Genomic DNA, 19,663 nt, shown 5'->3' on the forward strand with positions numbered 1-19,663 from the left:
AAAACCCTGAAACTGCATTTCATGCCTCTGAGTCTCCTTGCTGCACCTTCACAACCACCATCCTCCACGTCTGACCCCCTGAGGCTATACCCCTCCCGTTGGGGGTTATACTACCACAGCTGCACACACACCACCAGCCTCAGCGGACCATTCTGCAGCGGCGGCCTTTTGACCGCAAATCAACGGGTGGCGTAGTCGACACTAAGAACATCTGCAAGGACTGCCGCACACTGAGTTTGACACCCTGGGCACGGACCGGGTCACAGCCACTCGGAGACTACAACCCCCATCTGATCCGGCTCCGGGTATCCCTAACAACATGGCCCAGGGGGCGCGTCAACTTTGGCGTAGTCGGCAGGATCACGTGCCCGCAACAACCGGGTACTGCGTGCCTGAAGAAAAGTTCGCATTTACCTCAAAACGAAGTCTCCCGCCAATTCCAGAGGGTCCCCGCCATCGGACGCCATCTCGGATCAGTTCCCGCCATTTGCCCATCATCTGCAGTCTTTTCCCGCCATCTGCAGTGTTTCCCGCCACTGGGAGACGATTCCCGCCATCAGAGAAGATTTCCCGCCTTGGCAGAGCGGACGCCATTATGGGCGTGCCAAAGGATGGCAAGAGGCCACCTCCCATCGTGGGCCAGGACCGAAAATGGCGCCAAAAGTGGAAACCGCCCCCACCAGCAGAGACTGTGATGATTGATATGTCCATCAGCGTGAGGGAACTGCCCCTGGAACTGGCAATCACAAAGTTGCCCCAGGACGACCCCCAATGTGGGCGGAGACAGAACAAAAGAAAGAAGATGGGTGCAGCCTGGAGGAGTCTAGAGAGAACACACCCGGAGATGGAGGGAGAGTCAGGCAGCACCGACCCAGTGGTCAGGAGCCTGTTGCAGGCCGCCACTCCAGAAGGCCTGCTGGAGATCCTGGCGCAGCTCCCCGGAGATCGGGAGCATGCACAGACCGCGCTGGAGGGCCTAGCACGAAGGATGGCCCGGGTGCAGCAGGAAACACTGGCGGAGTGGACCCGAGAGATGGCCCGGCAGGCCGGAGCCCGCCAGCGAAGCATGCCACCCGCAGCGAGGAACAAGTCCACCTCTGAGGACGGCGAAGGAGGGACGACGGCCGGAGACGACGCCGCGGAGGGAGCCGAAGAGATGAAGGCAGGTAATGGGGATGACAACATCCCGTGCCCAGAAGCCGTAAATCTGCCCCAGCTCCCCGTCGCAGAGCCCGAAGCCCCACTCACCGTTCCCGTAGCCGCTGCGTCATCGCTCCAAGCTAGGCCTCAAGAGGCCGGAGCCGCGGCCGCGCTCCCCGTGACGTCACGCGCCTCAATTCTGAGCGCGGCCAAGCAGGAGGCGCCACCGGCCTGGTCACAGGACCGAGTACCCCCGGGCGCCACCGCCGTCTTCACAGCGCCCTCTACTTCCATCATGTCCCCAGTAGAGATGAGCGTTGTTCTACTCGAACTGTTCGCCAATCTCAAATTCGAGCTGTTTTGGGCGGTGTTCGAGCCGGTCGGCGAACACGAACAATTTGAGAAAAATTCGGCTGTTCGAGGTTATGTTCGATAACTGTTCGTGCACCAAAATCATAACTGGATTTTTTCTCAGTAATGATGAAAATTAATGTTAATACGCAGTTTGAGTGTACAGCGGGGCGGGGGGAGAGGCAGGGGATGGATCTCTGCAGGAACAATGAAGATCTCCATTTTTTTTTCTCTTTCCCGCATTTGCAGTGGGGAGGTGCAATCTGTCAGCCTATCAGCAGCGCACACACGGAGCGAAGTGCTTTTTTTCACACAAGCAAGGGCATGTGTGATTGGCAGTGTATGTCACATGTCCTTGCCCTATAAGACCAAGCCATTTTCCCCGTCGCCACCATTTTCTCACTGCTGCAGCTGCGTGTTAGACGGCACCGCTGTTGCTGTGTGCGCTATACCTTGTTAATTTCAAGCCAATTTTCGCACAAATATACAGATAGCTTGGGAGTAGGGAATAGTTGTGATTGCAGTCCTTTTAAGGACTAGGTTACAGCATTTCCTACGACTTTTATCAGGCAGGTCTGTGCTCTTAAATAGATAGATTGTGGGAGTAAAGACTAATTGTAATTGGAGTCCTTTTCAGGACTAGGTTACATCAGTTCCTATCAGTTTTTGCCAGGCAGGTCTGTGCCAGTGCTGTGCAAGTTTTTTTCACAGCATTTGGCTGAATCTAGCAAAGCTAATCCTTTTTGGCCTATTGCAGAGTGTGTTAGTCAGTGGAGTAGCCTATCTGTGTTGCAAGATATACCACCTGTGTATAGAATACCAATTTTTTTACTGAACCTAGTGAAGTAAAATCTTTTGGGCATAGCATCATTCTATTAGTCCATCTATACTGACCTCCATCAGGTTGCAAACTGAATATAATTTTTTTCTGCATCTAGCTCTGAAAAAATATTTGGGCTTCTAGCAGTGTGTGGGACTTGGTCTATTAGTCCATCTATACTGACCTCCATCAGGTTGCAAATTAAAAATAATTTTTTTCTTCATTTAGCTCTGAAAAAATATTTGGGCTTCTAGCAGTGTGTGGGACTTGTTCTATTAGTCCTTCTATACTGACCTCCAGCAGGTTGCAAATTGAATATAATTTTTTTCTGCATCTAGCTCTGAAAAAATATTTGGGCTTCTAGCGGTGTGTGGGACTTGGTCTATTAGTCCATCTATACTGACCTCCATCAGGTTGCAAATTAAAAATAATTTTTTTCTGCATCTAGCTCTGAAAAAATATTTGGGCTTCTAGCAGTGTGTGGGACTTGGTCTATTAGTCCATCTATACTGACCTCCATCAGGTTGCAAATTAAAAATAATTTTTTTCTTCATTTATCTCTGAAAAAATATTTGGGCTTCTAGCAGCGTGTGGGACTTGTTCTATTAGTCCATCTATACTGACCTCCATCAGGTTGCAAATTAAAAATAATTTTTTTCTGCATCTAGCTCTGAAAAAATATTTGGGCTTCTAGCAGTGTGTGGGACTTGGTCTATTAGTCCATCTATACTGACCTCCATCAGGTTGCAAATTAAAAATAATTTTTTTCGGCATCTAGCTCTGAAAAAATATTTGGGCTTCTAGCAGTGTGTGGGACTTGGTCTATTAGTCCATCTATACTGACCTCCATCAGGTTGCAAATTGAATAAAAAAATTTTCTGCGTCTAGCTCTGAAAAAATATTTGGGCTTCTAGCGGTGTGTGGGACTTGGTCTATTAGTCCATCTATACTGACCTCCATCAGGTTGCAAATTAAAAATAATTTTTTTCTGCATCTAGCTCTGAAAAAATATTTGGGCTTCTAGCAGTGTGTGGGACTTGGTCTATTAGTCCATCTATACTGACCTCCATCAGGTTGCAAATTAAAAATAATTTTTTTCTTCATTTAGCTCTGAAAAAATATTTGGGCTTCTAGCAGTGTGTGGGACTTGTTCTATTAGTCCTTCTATACTGACGTCCAGCAGGTTGCAAATTGAATATAATTTTTTTCTGCATCTAGCTCTGAAAAAATATTTGGGCTTCTAGCGGTGTGTGGGACTTGGTCTATTAGTCCATCTATACTGACCTCCATCAGGTTGCAAATTAAAAATAATTTTTTTCTGCATCTAACCCAGCCAATAGTTTTGGCCTAATACCACAGTTTGGCCACTCAGCTCTGCTCGGTTACCATCCATTGTTTTTTTGTGCAAACAACTCCAGAGTTGTGAATTAGTTAACCACCAAAATGAGTGGAAAAAGGCCTGCTGCTGGTGGAAAGGGGAATAGGCGTGTTGGGAAGGGGAAAAAAGGTTGTGTCCGTGGGGTAGGTGCAGAAGAAAGACCATCTTCCAGCCAAACTAAAATGTCTACTTCTTTTAGCGGACAATGTGATAAGATCCCTTTCTTACGGCCACGCCAATCGCTACAAATTCCAGATGAGGCACAAAAACAGCAGGTGCTTCAACGGATATCAAGTGCTCCTTTAAGTGGGCTCTCCTCCACATCAACTTCAACATCACAAATACTCCAGTCCTCAAAGGTGTCACCCAAATCGCACTTGCTTCCTCACAGCTCCCAAATCTCCAGCTGCCCGTCTGAGTATGAGGTAGAACAGATGGTTGAGTCTGCAGAGCTGTTTACGCATACTATAGCCTGGGAATCAGAGGTCGACTCCAGCGCTTCTGTGAATCCAGACGAGGAAATGATCTGCACTGATGCCCAGAATCTTTATGAGTCGGATCCAGGACCAGACGCAGAAGGTTCTGACCATAATGTAGACCCTCATTCCCAAACTGTAACTCCTGTTGGTGGAGACAATGAGGAAGACGATGATAAGACTCAAATACCTGATTGGAGCGACAACTTTAGTTTTTTGTCAGGGCAGGAACAGGTTGGCTCTGAGGACGACGGGTGTGATAACGCACAGGGTGATGATGATGAGGTCGGAGATCCCACTTACTGTCAACCCACAGTCAACCAAGAGATGAGGTCAGCAGAGGAGGTGGAGGAAGATGCTAGTGACGACGAGGTCAGGTTGCGCCTTCCTGGACAGAGACGTAGTACTGGAAGCACGTCAACAACTGCATCCTCAAACACAACTCTGCCTCTCACCACAAGTCGTGGTGGCTCTTCAGGTCGCATGGGTGCTAAGCCTTGCATAGCCTGGGCATTTTTTCAGATCGATAAAGATGACCCAACTCGTGTTATCTGTAACATTTGTCAGCAAAAGCTAAGTAGAGGCCAAAAAATACATAGTTTGAGTACTTCATGCATGAACCGGCACATGGACATGAAGCATAAGTTGCAGTGGGAAGCTCAGTGTGCTACAATGCGGTCTAGCCGGCCGGGCCAACCACCGTCTGCCATATCTTGTGCATCCGCGGCCTCTTCATCCTCTGTGACTGGGGGGACAGCAGTCACACATGTTTTGGGGCGCAGAACTGCCACCTCTTTACCCGCAACAGCCAGCGTGATTGGCAGGTCATCATTTTCTTTGGAGGTGGTAACACCAGCTGGTCTTGAGCGCTGTCCGACATCGATAGCACCACCTTTGGATCAAGGCAACCTAACATGTCCGCCTGCATCTTCCTCACAGACCGGCAGTTTGCCGGGGACACCCTTATCAACCCCGTCTAAGCACAATAGCCAGCCCTCGGTCCCTCAGATGTGGACAAGTAAAAGACCATTTCCTCCTAGCCATGAGAAAGCTAAGAGGTTGAATTTCACCATCTGCAAGCTCTTGGCTACAGAAATGCTGCCTTTCCGCCTGGTGGACACAGAGGATTTTCGAGACCTTATGTCCGTCGCAGTGCCCCAGTACCAGATGCCCAGTCGGCACTACTTCTCAAAGAAAGGTGTGCCTGCGCTCCACCAGCATGTCGCACACAACATCACCGCTTCTTTGAGAAACTCTGTGTGTGACAGGGTGCATTTCACCACAGACACTTGGACGAGTAGGCATGGACAGGGGCGTTACATGTCGCTGACTGGGCACTGGGTAACTATGGTGACAGCAGGACAAGGGGCTGCTGTCCAAGTCTTGCCGTCCCCACGAGTTGTGCGTCAATCCTCTTTATGTCATTTTTCCTCCACTGCTTCTGCCTCCTCAACCTCCTCTTGGTCTTCCACCTGCACCCAAAGCCTGTCTGGTCATGCCACAAGCTTTCTAACTGCGCAGAAGGGATCCTGCACACCTCCTTACTATGCTGGCAGTAGGGCTCAACGTCATCAGGCGGTTTTTACATTGAAATGTCTGGGAAATGTGAGTCACACAGCTGAGGAGTTGTGGTCAGCTCTGGAGAACCAATTTCATGAATGGTTGTCTCCACTGGACCTGAAACCAGGGAAGGCCGTGTGCGACAATGCTGCAAACCTGGGTGCGGCCCTTCGCCGGGGCAATGTCACACACGTGCCTTGTATGGCTCACGTGTTGAACCTGGTTGTCCAGCAATTTTTAGCCCACTATCCCAGACTAGATGGCCTTCTGCAGAGGGCACGGTCGCTGTGTGCTCACTTCCGCCGTTCGCATCCCGCAGCTCAGCGACTTACATCTCTACAGAAGTCGTTGGGCCTGCCACTTCACCGGCTAAAATGCGATGTGCCTACCCGGTGGAATTCAACTCTGCACATGTTGCAGCGACTGTGGCAGCACCGACAAGCCCTGGTGCAATACGTTCTGACGTATAGCCTGGGCCAACGAGATTCAGAGGTGGGGCAAATCACGCTGGAGTAGTGGTCTCAGATCAGGGACCTATGCACCCTTCTGCACAGTTTTGAAATGGCGACGAAGATGTTTAGTGCTGACGATGCCATTATCAGCATGACTATTCCGGTGATTTACATGCTGGAGCACATGTTAAACAGAATTCGGAGTCAGGTGGTGGCACAAGAGGAGGTGGAGGAAGTAGAGGAGGAGGAGTTGTATGCGGAAGGGCTAACATCTGCAAGGTCCAGATGGTCGGCAGCACCAGGGCGGCAGGCATGTGAGGGTGGGGGAGATGATTTTACCAGGGCGCATGGTAGCAGCCAAACTAGTGAGGAAGGTGCAGGAGCCCAGGAAGAAGTGGAGGACGAACTGATGGAAGACTCATCAGATGAGGGAGACCTTGATCACATTTCTGTTGTGCGAGGTTGGGGGGAGAGGACAGAGGAAGGAAGCATGATTGTTACCTCACCACCAACACAACAGGGACTTGGTGCTCCTGGATGCGCAACACACATGAGTGCCTTCTTGCTGCACTACCTGCAACATGACCCTCGAATTGTGAGAATTAGAAATAATCCTGACTACTGGGTTGCCACACTGTTAGATCCCCGGTACAAAAGTAAATTTGCAGAAATTATTCCTGCCATAGAAAGGGATGCACGCATGCAGGAGTATCAGCAGAGACTGTTGCAGAATCTTACATGTGCTTTTCCACAAAATACCAGTGGTGCACGTAGTGAATCTCACAGTTCCAACTTGCCAACCGTGGGACCGTCAAGTGTTCAGCACTCAAACCGTAACAGAACCACAGTATCTGCTGGTAACATCAATTTTGCGGAATCATTTCACCACTTTTTTAGCCCATTCTTTGCAAGGCCACAGGAGACAAGAAGTCTGACGCATAGTCAACGCCTAGAGACGATGGTACAGGAGTATCTCCAAGTAAACATTGAAGCCACGACTGTGTCACTGGACCCTTGCTCTTTTTGGGCTTCCAATCTGGATAAATGGCCGGAGCTAGCCACTTACGCCTTGGAGATCTTGTCATGCCCCGCAGCCAGCGTTCTGTCTGAACGTGTGTTCAGCGCTGCTGGTGGTGTGCTGACAGATAAGCGCACGCGGCTCTCCACTGATAATGTAGACAGACTCACGTTCATAAAGATGAACAAATCATGGATCCGAAACGACTTTTCTACCCCTGTGTCATCCTGGGGAGAGTAAAAGCTTGATGATTGGTTAAAATCACCCTACCAACCGTTTTAAGCTTTCAAATTACTAATCATGTTTATCTGTATCTTGACTGGAAAATAATTTGGGCTTTGTAGCAGTGTGCAGCACTGATCCTATTAGGCCATCTATAATAAGCTTCACCAGATTTAAAATTAAAAATAATTTTTAGCTGCATCTAGCCCGGAAAATAATTTTGGGGCTCCGAGATGCGCAAGACACATAAGTGCCTTCTTGCTGCACTACCTGCAGCATGACCCTCATATTGTCAGAATTCGAAGTAATCATGACTACTGGGTTGCCACACCCTTAGATCCCCCAAACTTTTCGATCAACCTTTTCATTTTAATAAAGACCAAAAAAATGGTCATTTTTGAAATTATAAGCATTAGCAGGTTGTTAGAAACTGAAATCAAACAGTTTTCAACTCAAAACTTTATTCTAGGTGATGTTACATTTTCACATAGGACCCCTTGTTCGAAAGGAGCTTCTGAACTCTCTCGTCCATTGAATTTGTCAGGTTTTGGATGGTTTCTGCTTCAATTGTTTTGCATGAGGACAGAATACCCTCCCAGAGCTGTTGCTTAGATGTGAACTGCCTCCCGCCATCATAGACACTCCTTTTAATGATGCTCCAAAGGTTCTGAATGGGGTAGAGGTCAGGGGAGCATGGGGGTCACACCATAAGTTTGTCCCCTTTTATGCCCATATCAGCCAGAGATGCAGATGTTTTATGTGCAGCATGAGATGGTGCATTATCATGCAGAAAAATGATCTTGCTGTGAAATACACGGTTCTTCTTCTTGAACCATGGCAGGAAGTGCTGTTTGAGAAAATCCACATACATTATGGAGTTCATCTTTAGCGCCTTCAGGGATCCTAAAGGGGCCGACAATCTCTCTCCCCATGATTCCAGCCCAAAACATTACTCCACCTCCTCCTTGTTGGCGCTGTAGCCGTGTTTGCGTGGGGTGTCCATCAACCAGCCATCCTCCACTCCATTCATCTGGACCATCGAGCGCTGCACGGCACTCATCCGTGAACAAAACAGTTTTGAAATCAGTCTTCATGTAATGTTTGGCCCACTGGAGCCGTTTCTGCTTGTGTGAAGTGGATAGAGGAGGTCGACAGGATGGCGTATGCACAGCTGCAAACCTCTGAAGGACCCTGCATCTTGTTGTTCGGGGGACGTTGGAGGCACAAGCAGCTTCAAAAACTTGTCTGCTGCTATGACAAGGCTTTTTTGCCGCTGCTCTTTCAACCTGACGTAATTGCCTGTAGGAAAGAGTCCTCAATTTGCCCTTATCAGCACGCACACGTGTGTACTGTGAATCAGCTACATACTTCTTGATTGCCAAGACACTTCATCCTGATCATCGCACAATGTTGATTGTAGTCATGCCTTGACCTAAACACTCCACAATTTGTTGCTTCTCAGCAGCCGACACATCCTTTTTCTTTCCCATTTTGGCAGAAAATGTAGGCTGCTTAATAATGTGAGAGAGCCTTCTTAAGTAGTCTTGCCTTTCATTGGACACACCTGCCAAACTAATTAGCACAGGTGTCTGCAATTGCTTACAGTGATATAAAGAGCCCTGACACACATCACCATCAATGAGTTTAACTGACAAACAAACAAATTCTTCCCTTATCACTCCTAAACACTTTTTGCATAATAATTTGGAACGCGGTGTACATGTGCTTTTCCACAAAACACCAGTGGTTCACGTAGTGAATCTTACAGTTCTAACTTGCCAACCGTGGTCTGTATGGAATTGTTCAATAAAGGGCCCAAAATTAAGATAACATAGATGGGAGAGGTCTCTATGAATAGGAATTCCTAAGTATTTGATACCCTGTGAGGGCCAGGCAAAGGGAAAGTTGGACTGGATGGAATCCTATATGGATTTAGGGAGGGAGACATCGAGGGCCTCAGACTTCGCTGCATTGATTTTAAAATTTTACCATGTAACAAAGTGATCTATTTCAGCCATAACAGCAGGGATGGATATATGTGATTGAGTGATATATACTAGGACATCATCAGCAAATAGAGAGCACTTGTACTCGGTACCTCCCACCTCAATCCACCTAATATTGGGGTTATGGCGAATTGATGAGAGCAGGTGCTCCGTCACTAGGATGTATAAGAGAGGGGACAGAGGACATCCCTGCCTTGTCCCATTGGTGATTGTGAAAGGTGATGAAAATGTTCTGACGCACCCCCTGGGCCTTGGGACACCCGGAGCCGGACCCTTTTTGGTGGATGCTGGTGGTTGTAGTCTTCGTGGCGGCGATCTGGTTCCGTGGCTCAGTTCGGTCAAACCAGTGGCGGAACTATTTATGTGGTTTTGATGTTTAAATGTCCGACTACGCCACCCGTGGATTGCGGTCAGAGTGAACCGCCGCTACAGGGCAGACCGCTAAGGCTGGTGTTGTGGGTGCAGCAGAGCGTAGCATAACTCCCCACGGGAGGAGTATAGCCTCAGGGCAGTGTATGCGGAGGATGGGGGTGATGGTGCAGGGCAGCAGCAGTAACGACACGGAGTCAGTGATGCAGTTCAGGGCCTTTACTCACAGTTCTTATTATCCAGACCACGTCTGCAGGTAACGGCTGCCCACGTCGTACTGTGCTCACCAGGTGAGGGGCTCAGACAACTCCCAGATAACTTTGGAGCGCTTCACAGGACCCCCTTTGTGTGTCCTTTGTCTGGCCTTTCTTACCAACACTTCTGTCCGGCTGCCTCGGGCCTCCTCTTGGTAAACTTGGCGCCAGTTTCCCTGACCCTATGTGGTGCCTTCCTAGCGGGTGGAGCAAGGGGCTGCGCCACATAAAATGTCAGAGCCTCCGGTTTCTAGCTGAGGGTCGTTTCCTGCCTCCACTAGTTCGGGGACCGGTCTCCCCCTTTGGCCTGACCCCTCCACGCAGGTGGATTCGGGCGTGCGGTGGCGACTCGCCCGTCCGCACCCCTGGGATCCCTTCATTCCTCGTTCCTGGAGCCTTCTCCGCTCCTCTTCCTTCCTTCTCCCTCTTGCAGGCCTGGGCCTCTGTTACTAGGCCCGCCTCCGGAGCAGAGCTCATGCAGAGCCCCTGCTCCCTGCCACTTCTGCTCAGACTTCTCTGCACTGAACTAAGATGGTGCCCACCTTTTATACTCCCTTCTCAATGCACCCAGGAACTGCTTCCTCCCTGCTCCTGCACTGCAGGGTTCCCCTTCCTCAGTGTTCCCTCCCCCCACTCCAGCCAGGGACAGGGACTGTCGTGCCCATCTCAGGGGCATATTGGTCGCCCTGCCCCACGGCAATGTGGTGTAATGCATGCAGGTGTCGGGTCCTGATCCACACTCCATCCTTATCTGAGAGTGAGATATCACACCTCTGGGTGAGGTGCAATACGTCTGTAGCAACCGAGCCCTCGGTGCTACAGTTCCATTTATCTTCAGCCTAGGTGACGTATTGTGATACAGGGCCGTGATTTTGGCTATAAAAGGGTCCCCTAGACCCCTACCCCAAGCTTTTTAAGAGAATCATATATGGCGTGCCAGGAGACTCTATGGAATGCTTTCTCAGCATCCAACGAGAGTATCTACTTACAAATTTTTAACTGCATCTAGCCCAGGAAATACTTTGTGCCTAGTAGCAGTGTCTGCTAGTCAGCGGATTATCCCGGCTGTTAAGCAAGCTACACCACCTGTAGTTTGGACACTTAATTTTTTCAAAGGAAATGCTTCGGGACCACGGGATACTTAGTGAAGAGCATCAGGAGGCACCCCAAGGCATAGGGGCTGGGACTGGCACTAGGATGCCTTGCGGTGGACAGCCGAGCTCGATCCTTATAAAAGCTTTTTAACTGCAGCAGCTTTAGTGGACGCTACTGGAGCTGGAATTACGCGGCTGCTGGCATGAGACTTGCCCTCCAATAGATCCTTGTAAATGGATTTAAAGTGTATTCATTCAAATTAGAGGGACAATTTAAATTAAAAAGCTTAGAGCTGCCTCCACCACAGGGGGGCTCTCTCGACCCACCAGCGGACAGGCACCAGTATTGGGAGAGGGGGGCTGGCCGTCAGGGTTCACCGCGGCTCTGGCACAAACCCGGCGACACGGAGGTGGCACGGGCAGGAGCGGACTGGCCGTCTCGGCTTCTCACTTTTTGGATTTTAGAAGGGCATGACATGCCTATATCTGTGTCTCCCCCTCCTTTTACTCCTCCACCTCTTTTCTTTTCGCATGACTATATGTACTTGTCACTTTTCCATGTGTTAGTTGTGTCTTCTGAGCAGTTTGTCAGCTTTTGGACACCTTTGAAGGTGTTTTCTATGTGTTTCTATGTGTTTTTGTTTGCCTGCCATTGGTTTTAACGGTGTTCGAAGGTGTTCGACGAACAGTTCGACGAACAGTTTGGCGAACACACGGGTGTTCGACGAACCGAACCGAACTCGAACACTACGGGGGTGGCTCAACACTAGTCCCCAGCCTGGTCGCAAGGCCTGGTAGACCCGGGCGCCACCGCCTCTAAAGCGCCCTTTGTCTTCCGGCTACTTTCGGCCTGGACGCAAGGCCAGGAACCCCTGGGCGCCGCCAGCACCACAGCGCCCTCTACCTTCACAATACCTCGCCTGGGCGAAAACCTCGCTGCCCAGCACGCCATTCCGGACGGGCTGCTCGTCGTATGGCCACTGGAATACGTCCACCCCCGACTCCGAAGGGAACGGCCTCTGGATGAGCCTCTAATACCGGCTCCGGCGCCTGCCAAAATCGACCCGCTTCCGCTGAAGGACGCCCAGTTCGAGTGGGACTTTACCGGTGAGGACCTAATGGGATTCACCGAGGAGACCCGGGCAGCCGCAGCCCAGCGTGCGGAGTGCTGCCAGCAACAATTGGAGGTTTTTGCTAGAGAGCGACGAGAGAGGCGGGTCCGCGAGGAGCGGCTCCAAGTGAAGAGCGCCGAGCAGAAGAGCCGAGCCCGCAGAAACCCCCATGCTGCCCACGGTCCCCGTGCCAGCGGGACTGTAATAAAATTCCAGTTGGAGCACGGGTGGGGTTTCATCCGGGACCACAAGACCCCCGGCGACGTCTTTGTCACCCGCAGAGACGTTGAAAGTCATCTGCCGGAGGGACACAGAGGTCGTGACCTATACCTGGGTGATGAGGTCACCTTCACCCGGCATCAGTGCGCCAAGGGCCCGTATGCCCTGCATGTGCATAGACTGACTGAGGAGGAGCTACGGGGTGAGGAGGATCAAGAGGATCCGGATGGGTCTAAAGATTACCCTCAGCCAAGAGCACACCGCCACTGATGAACTGTAAATAGAATATGTAAATAGTTACCCGTCTGGGTACAAAAACTGCTGCTACCAAAGTGTAGTCCCCGTCGGGACCAGCAAGTGAATACCCGTGTGTCCCTATCCCCTAACAGGCTGAGGACTGTGAACAGCCATTCCTTTTCCCCACTGGCCAAGGACTGAGAGCGGCCATATTCCCCTTTTGTACATAGTTGCACTTTCTAAGGCGCCCCCTACTGGTTTTGTAAGGAACTGTGTTTTTCCAGAAGAGACTGTTGCACTTTACCCGGTCACAAGTTGCACTGTGGCCGGAGGAACAAGAAGGTTTATATGAAAAGTTTTATGCTGCTGATAATGTTTATATGTTCTATATGTTTATGTTATGAAAAAAAATTGTATGTTTTTGGATGTTTTTATTCTTTTACAGCCCGAGGACGTGCTGTGATTTACCAGGGGGGAATGTAGCACCCTGAGGATTCGGCTGCTACAGGGGTATTGCACCTCAACCCAGAGGTGTGGTATTCCACTCCCGGGTAAGGATGGAGTGTGGAACTGAGCTAGTAGGCTGCATGCACTACATACATCCCATTTCCGGGGGACAGAACTACGGTACTCCCACCAGTATATGTGCAGGTACGACAGCGTCTGTCCCTGGCTTGAGTGGGAGGGGGGTGGAACATCCCAGTAGTGTAGGGGCAGATAGGGGGAGTAGTCTGGGTAAATGTAGGAGCTCATTGGGTGCTGGTCACCTGAGCTCACACATAGAGGGAGTATATAAGGTGGGCACCATCTTAGGACAGGGTCAGTCAGTCAGTCAGTCAGTCAGTGAGTCAGCAGTAACTCCAGGAGAGGAGAAGGAAGAGGGACCCAGAGGCGCAGGACGAGAGGGGACCCCAAGAGCCCGTATGAGAACTGATAAGGGTGAAGGGTCGGCAAAAGGGTACCGGATCCCAAGCTGGCGGAGGCCAAAGCAAACCTTAGCCAGGAACCGGAGGTCGTGGGCAAGATTTGCCACGACCCTCACCAAATCCACCAGAATGGCACACCGAGCATAGGGTCAGGGGAGCCAGAGAAGGTTCAACCACCAAGAGACCCGAGGGAGCCGGACACAGGTGGATCCCTGGTGGGAACGGCCAGAGAGAGAGAAGAAGGGAGCTCAGGACCATACTCACGAATTGCCCGGGAGTTGACCGAGTCCCGCACCTGGTGGACGCAGCACGGCTTGGGTGGTCACTGCTGTACAGAGTGACCCGAGCAACACCAGTGAGTAAAAACCCTGAAACTGCATTTCATGCCTCTGAGTCTCCTTGCTGCACCTTCACAACCACCATCCTCCACGTCTGACTCCCTGAGGCTATACCCCTCCCGTTGGGGGTTATACTACCACAGCTGCACACACACCACCAGCCTCAGCGGACCATTCTGCAGCGGCGGCCTTTTGACCGCAAATCAACGGGTGGCGTAGTCGACACTAAGAACATCTGCAAGGACTGCCGCACACTGAGTTTGACACCCTGGGCACGGACCGGGTCATAGCCACTCGGAGACTACAACCCCCATCTGATCCGGCTCCGGGTATCCCTAACAACATGGCCCAGGGGGCGCGTCAGATGCATCATGGAACTTAAAAGATGGGTGTACTCACGCACAGGAGCTTTTGATTGGGGCAATGTCACAAAACTTCATGCAGATATAGGAGAAAGCAGGTAAGGTATTTGTCTAAAAATTAAGAAAACCCACTGTCATTGTCTAAGCTGCTTTCAAACTAGGGATATGAAAGCAAATTTTGGATAAGTTTATTATTACGATTCCACCACGCTGTGAGTGACAGCTTAGCAACCCTATAAGACCAGGGGCGTGCTGAGCTGTCAGTATTGTGAGTCACAGCACAATCACCCAATCTAAGGCAAGGTGTGTGTAACATCCCTGGTGGCGTGCTTGCATAGTGCACCACCTCCCACTATGCAAGACCGCAATCTTACCTGTCAGTCCAGCCTGCAAACCTTGCTCCAGATCATGCTATGTGCATGTCTCTTGACTGACTGCTTAGGGCGGCGGCCCAGTTACTTCCTGATTCTTATAGCTGCTGTGGGCACACCCCTAATGCATCTCCAGCCTATTGCTGTGAGTCACTGGATATTTAAACCCTCTCCACCCAGAAGGAGGGGCCTGAGCAACACCTTCACTCAGTTAGTCTTTGCTACTGAATTACCAGGTCCTGTCCTGTTTCTAGTTTGTTTCCGCCACACTGGGGGCTACATACCCAGACCTGTTATCTCTGACTTCTAGTTTGTTTCCGCCACTCTGGGGGCTGTATACCCAGGCCTGTTACCTGTGACTTCTAGTCTGTTTCTGCCACTCTGGGGGCTGTATACCCAGGCTCGTTCTTGTATCTCGTTGCAGTAGCAGTTCCTGCCTGAACTGTATCCTAGTCTGTTACCTTTTTGCCTCTATGTCCGTACCTTCCCTTTTCCTGCAGTATCTGAACCTGCACCTAACTCCAACTCGTTGTCTTTGTACTTCTGTTTGTGAGTTTTGTGTCCACTCGCTACTTCATAGGAAGTACCTTGTGTGTATCTGGTTCTGCTTGTCCCTTTTCCCTTCCTCCGTATCTTCCTCCTGTGTTCTAGTCATCTTCCTGTATTTTCCAGTCTGTTCCATGTGAACAGAGCCCTGTCCTCTCTGCCTTGTCCACCGCACCTGCGGTTTCGCTCTGCTCTGTCTTGACCACCGCTTCGGCGGTTTCACTCTGCTCTTACTTGCCCACCGCTCCGGCGGCTTCTCTCTGCTCTGCCTTGCTCACTGCACCAGTGGTTTCTCTCTGCTCTGCCTTGCTCACCGCACCAGTGGTTTCTCTGTGCTCTGACTTGCCCACCGCTCCAGTGCCTTCTCTCTGCTCTGCCTTGCCCACCACTCTGGCGGCTTCTCTCTGCTCTGTCTTGCCCACCACTCCGGCGGTTCCGCTCTGCTCTGTCTTGTCCACTGCACCTGCGGTTTCTCTCTGCTCTGCCTTGTCCACCGCTCTGGCGGTTCCGCTCTGCTCTGCTTGCTCACCGCACCAGCAGTTCCTCTCTGCTCTGCCTTGTCCTCCGCTCCGGCGGTTTCGCTTTACTCTGCTTGTCTACCGCATCTGCGGCTCTGTACCTGTCTCCCAGTCTGTACTGGACCCTATCCAGCCTGCTCTCCAACCTGCTAGTACCTCCCTTTCTGCACTCCAGCTGTGCTTGCCAGTATCTCCCTGTCAGCATACCAGCCTTGCTTGCCAGTGCCCACCTGTCTGCATACCAGCCATGCTTGCCAGTGCCCACCTGTCTGCATTCCAGCCGTACTAGCCAGTACCCACCTGTCTGCATACCAGCCGTACTTGCCAATACCCACTTATCTGTATGCCAGTCTAACCTGCCTGTTCCTGAATTCCCCTGTGTAGATCAACAACTGTGACCGGGGTCTGACCTGGTGTCGCACCTGGTCCCTCTGCTCGGTTCCTCCTTGGTCCACGGAGTCGACTAAGCCGCCGTGTGACCTTGGTCGGATCGGTTTGATACTTAGTTACGCCCCTCCAGGCACTCCTCGGTTCATGGTACAGTGGGATCACTAACCACGCTCACGCCAGTCAGTCCGGGCGCGAGCATAACAGTGTGGTGGGCTGTCGATATTGTGATTAACAACCTAGCTGCTCAATCTGGCCTGCGAGTTTCTCCAGGTGTCACATGTTCTTGGTGATTACCTGTCTATTTAGCTGGCTGGCTATTATCAGACCTTGCCATTTGTAGCTTTAAGTGGTGTGTTTGCTCTATGCTCTGTATTCTGATTTAATGATCTTTGTTGCCGGACCTTGGATTTGACCTTTTGACTACCCGTTTGTATTACCCCTTTTTGCCTTGACGGACTCTGACCTTGGTTTCCTGGAGTTTGCCTTTCTGCTTTTCTTTTCCCTTTGTCTATAATGTACCCTCCTGGTATTTGACCTCAGACTCTGTGACCTCCCCACCTTATGGCTTGTCCGTGTGTAGTGAGTCAGCAGTCACTTTTGCACAGTATTTCTTCTAATTTGCAAAGTCTATTACAAATCTAATTTCTTGCCAAAAACAGAAACTGTCATGCTTAGGCGGGCATCGCTGCATGAATGAAGAGCCTTGGTATTCCAAATTGGTTTTATTTATACCAACATATTTCTATAGATCAATGCCTTTCTTAACCCTGCAGTTCTGTTCGGTCAAAAATGACCGAATTTGAAATTTGATATTTTTTTAAATATTCATTATGCGGTTCTGAAACTTGTGGTTAATTGACTTTAACTCATTTGAGGGGTTCTTACTATGGGTATTTTTTTTTGTTTACTTTTTGTTCCACGTTTTTTTTACACTTGTACTGTTCAGTCAAAAATAACCAATAGCCTTTTACACAAATCTCCAGCCATTTTTTGAGTAAAATAAAGGAGTTATAATCCCATTTTGGACTATATATTGCATCTACTACTATTTATCAATTTATCTAGGTCCTTTTGATCCGTGCAGATTTATACATACATACATTTTCAAATTACGATGCAGCAGATGGATTCGCTTCCAGTAAAGTTATGTGCCAAATTTTTTTCTGTATCTTATTTACCCTGCTGCTCATATAGAAATAGCTCAATTCAGTTGTTCAGTTTCATTGTAAATAAAAAGATTTTCTTATTTTCCTTGTGTTAGCTGGTTCTATTACTGTGTAATGCTGACCTGAAAAGAGCACTAATAAATTCTGTTTAACAAATGTGTTTTTTTTACTGTGGGCTATCTTATGCTAAAGGGTGGTGTTTTCTCTGATCTTATCAGTAGACAATTACCATACTAGTCTATACAGTTATTTCACTTTCGGTACAGCCGGAGAGAACACAGAGAGAGCACATGTATAGACGTCAGAGCTCTGAAATCTCATCTTTACAGGTATGTAGCAGATTAACTATTATTTTATTCTCAAATTATTCAATTCTTTTGATTAGATTGTATAGTGTAAAGCAGCAATTTTTTTTATTTTGCTCAGCCATTGGTTGATAACTGTGTCATGATGTAAGACAATGGACACTACCTGCTTGTTGAAATAATACTCAGCACTTATTTACTTATTTCATCTTGCATGAGACTTGTACTTTTGATGACCCATTCTTTGGTATGCAAGTGGGGGAGCATTAGGGCTGTGTAGATGCAATGTCTGCTTATGAGGAGGATATATTCTGAATGCTGTGATAGAATGAGTGCATGCTTATATGGATGGTCTCATTTGCGATGCTCCAGCATCGCAATCGCAGGGGATGTCTCAATGTGTGACAGGGCCCTTATTGCATGCATTGTTTTGAAACTGGTAATAGTTTGTTCTCTCATTTTATTATTATTGTTTATGTATATATTTTAATTTTTCATTCCACTGTGTTGCCTTTTTGCATGATGAGAAAACGGATATTGACTGAAGCTGAGTTGGAGGAGCTTGTAAACGCCTCCGATTCAGATGATGATGTCCCGCTTGAAAATGTGTCCGAAGAGGAGAACCACATAAGTGATGGGAAAACCAATGAAGTGGAATCTGATGAGGAAACCCAGACAACTAGTCGGATGCAAGAAATCAATTTGAAAAACAAAGATGTAGCTTGGAACCTGCAGCCTTCAGCTCAGGCTGGTAGAAGGTCTTCTTCAAATGTCATAAAAGATACTCCAGATCCTACTAGGTACGCTATATCAAGAATTGATGACATACAATCTGCATTCAAATTGTTCATAAATATAATCATACAGAACATCATAAAACAAATGACAAACATTGAGGGACAACAAGTTTATGGCGAGAAATGGAAGAATTTCGATTTGACAGCTCTTTCATAGGTTTACTACTGTTAGCAGGAGTGTACAGATCGTATGGTGAATCAGCCAAAAATGTATGGAATTCCGAAACTGGTCATCACATATTAAGGGCCACAATGTCTCTAGAAATATTTCATGAGATTTCAAGAGTCCTTCGGTTTGATAATAAATAGAAATGAGCGGTGTTCGACTCGAACTGTTCGCCAATCTCAAATTCGAGCTGTTTTGGGTGGTGTTCGAGCCGTTCGGCGAACACGAACGATTTGAAAAGAATTTGGCTGTTCTAGGTTATGTTCGATAACTGTTCGTGCACCAAAATCATAACTGGATTTTTTCTCAGTAATGCTGAAAATTAATGTTAATACGCAGTTTGAGTGTACAGCGGGGCGGGGGAGGGGCAGGGGATGGATCTCTGCAGGAATAATGAAGATCTCCATTTTTTTTTCTCTTTCCCACATTTACAGTGGGGAGGTGCAATTTGTCAGCCTATCAGCAGCGCACACATGGAGCGAGCTGCTTTTTTTCACACAAGCAAGGGCATGTGTCATTGGCAGTGTATGTCACATGTCCTTGCCCTATAAGACCCAGCCATTTTCCCCGTCGCCACCATTTTCTCACTGCTGCAGCTGCGTGTTAGATGGCACCGCTGTTGCTGTGGGCGCTATACCTTGTTAATTTCAAGCCAATTTTCGCACAAATCTACAGATAGCTTGGGAGTAGGGAAGAGTTGTGATTGCAATTCTTTTAAGGACTAGGTTACAGCATTTCCTACGACTTTTATCAGGCAGGTCTGTGCTCTTAAATAGATAGGTTGTGGGAGTAAAGACTAATTGTAATTGAAGTCGTTTTCAGGACTAAGTTACATCAATTCCTATCAGTTTTTGCCAGGCAGGTCTGTGCCAGTGCTGTGCAAGCTATTTTTCACAGCATTTGGCTAAATCTAGCAAAGCAAATCCTTTTTGGCCTATTGCAGAGTGTGTTAGTCAGTGGAGTAGCCTATCTGTGTTGCAAGCTACACCACCTGTGTATAGAATACCAATTTTTTTACTGCACCTAGTGAAGTAAAACCTTTTGGGCATAGAATCATTCTATTAGTCCAT

At 48.8% G+C, this 19,663-nt stretch overlaps 1 protein-coding gene across 4 annotated transcripts in view; it reads left to right on the forward strand.

Moving 5' to 3' along the window:
• The window catches only part of LOC141172726 (nicotinamide N-methyltransferase-like), a 56,960-nt gene that overhangs the window by 7,242 nt on the left and 30,055 nt on the right, over positions 1–19,663 (forward strand). For 2 of the 4 annotated variants that reach the window (XM_073657194.1, XM_073657193.1), the window contains 2 exons: positions 17,544–17,654; positions 18,158–18,430. In XM_073657194.1, the coding sequence (XP_073513295.1) occupies positions 18,318–18,430 (113 nt within the window). In that variant the 5' untranslated portion in view covers positions 17,544–17,654; positions 18,158–18,317. Of the gene's footprint in view, positions 1–12,917; positions 13,260–17,543; positions 17,655–18,157; positions 18,431–19,663 lie in introns of those variants that run through there. The other 2 variants (XM_073657195.1, XM_073657196.1) reach the window with 2 other exon arrangements.

This window comes from Phyllobates terribilis, unplaced genomic scaffold (genome assembly GCF_046119375.1).
Source record: "Phyllobates terribilis strain yellow unplaced genomic scaffold, ASM4611937v1 Scaffold_12__6_contigs__length_324123572, whole genome shotgun sequence".
NCBI classification, from domain to species: domain Eukaryota; kingdom Metazoa; phylum Chordata; class Amphibia; order Anura; family Dendrobatidae; genus Phyllobates; species Phyllobates terribilis.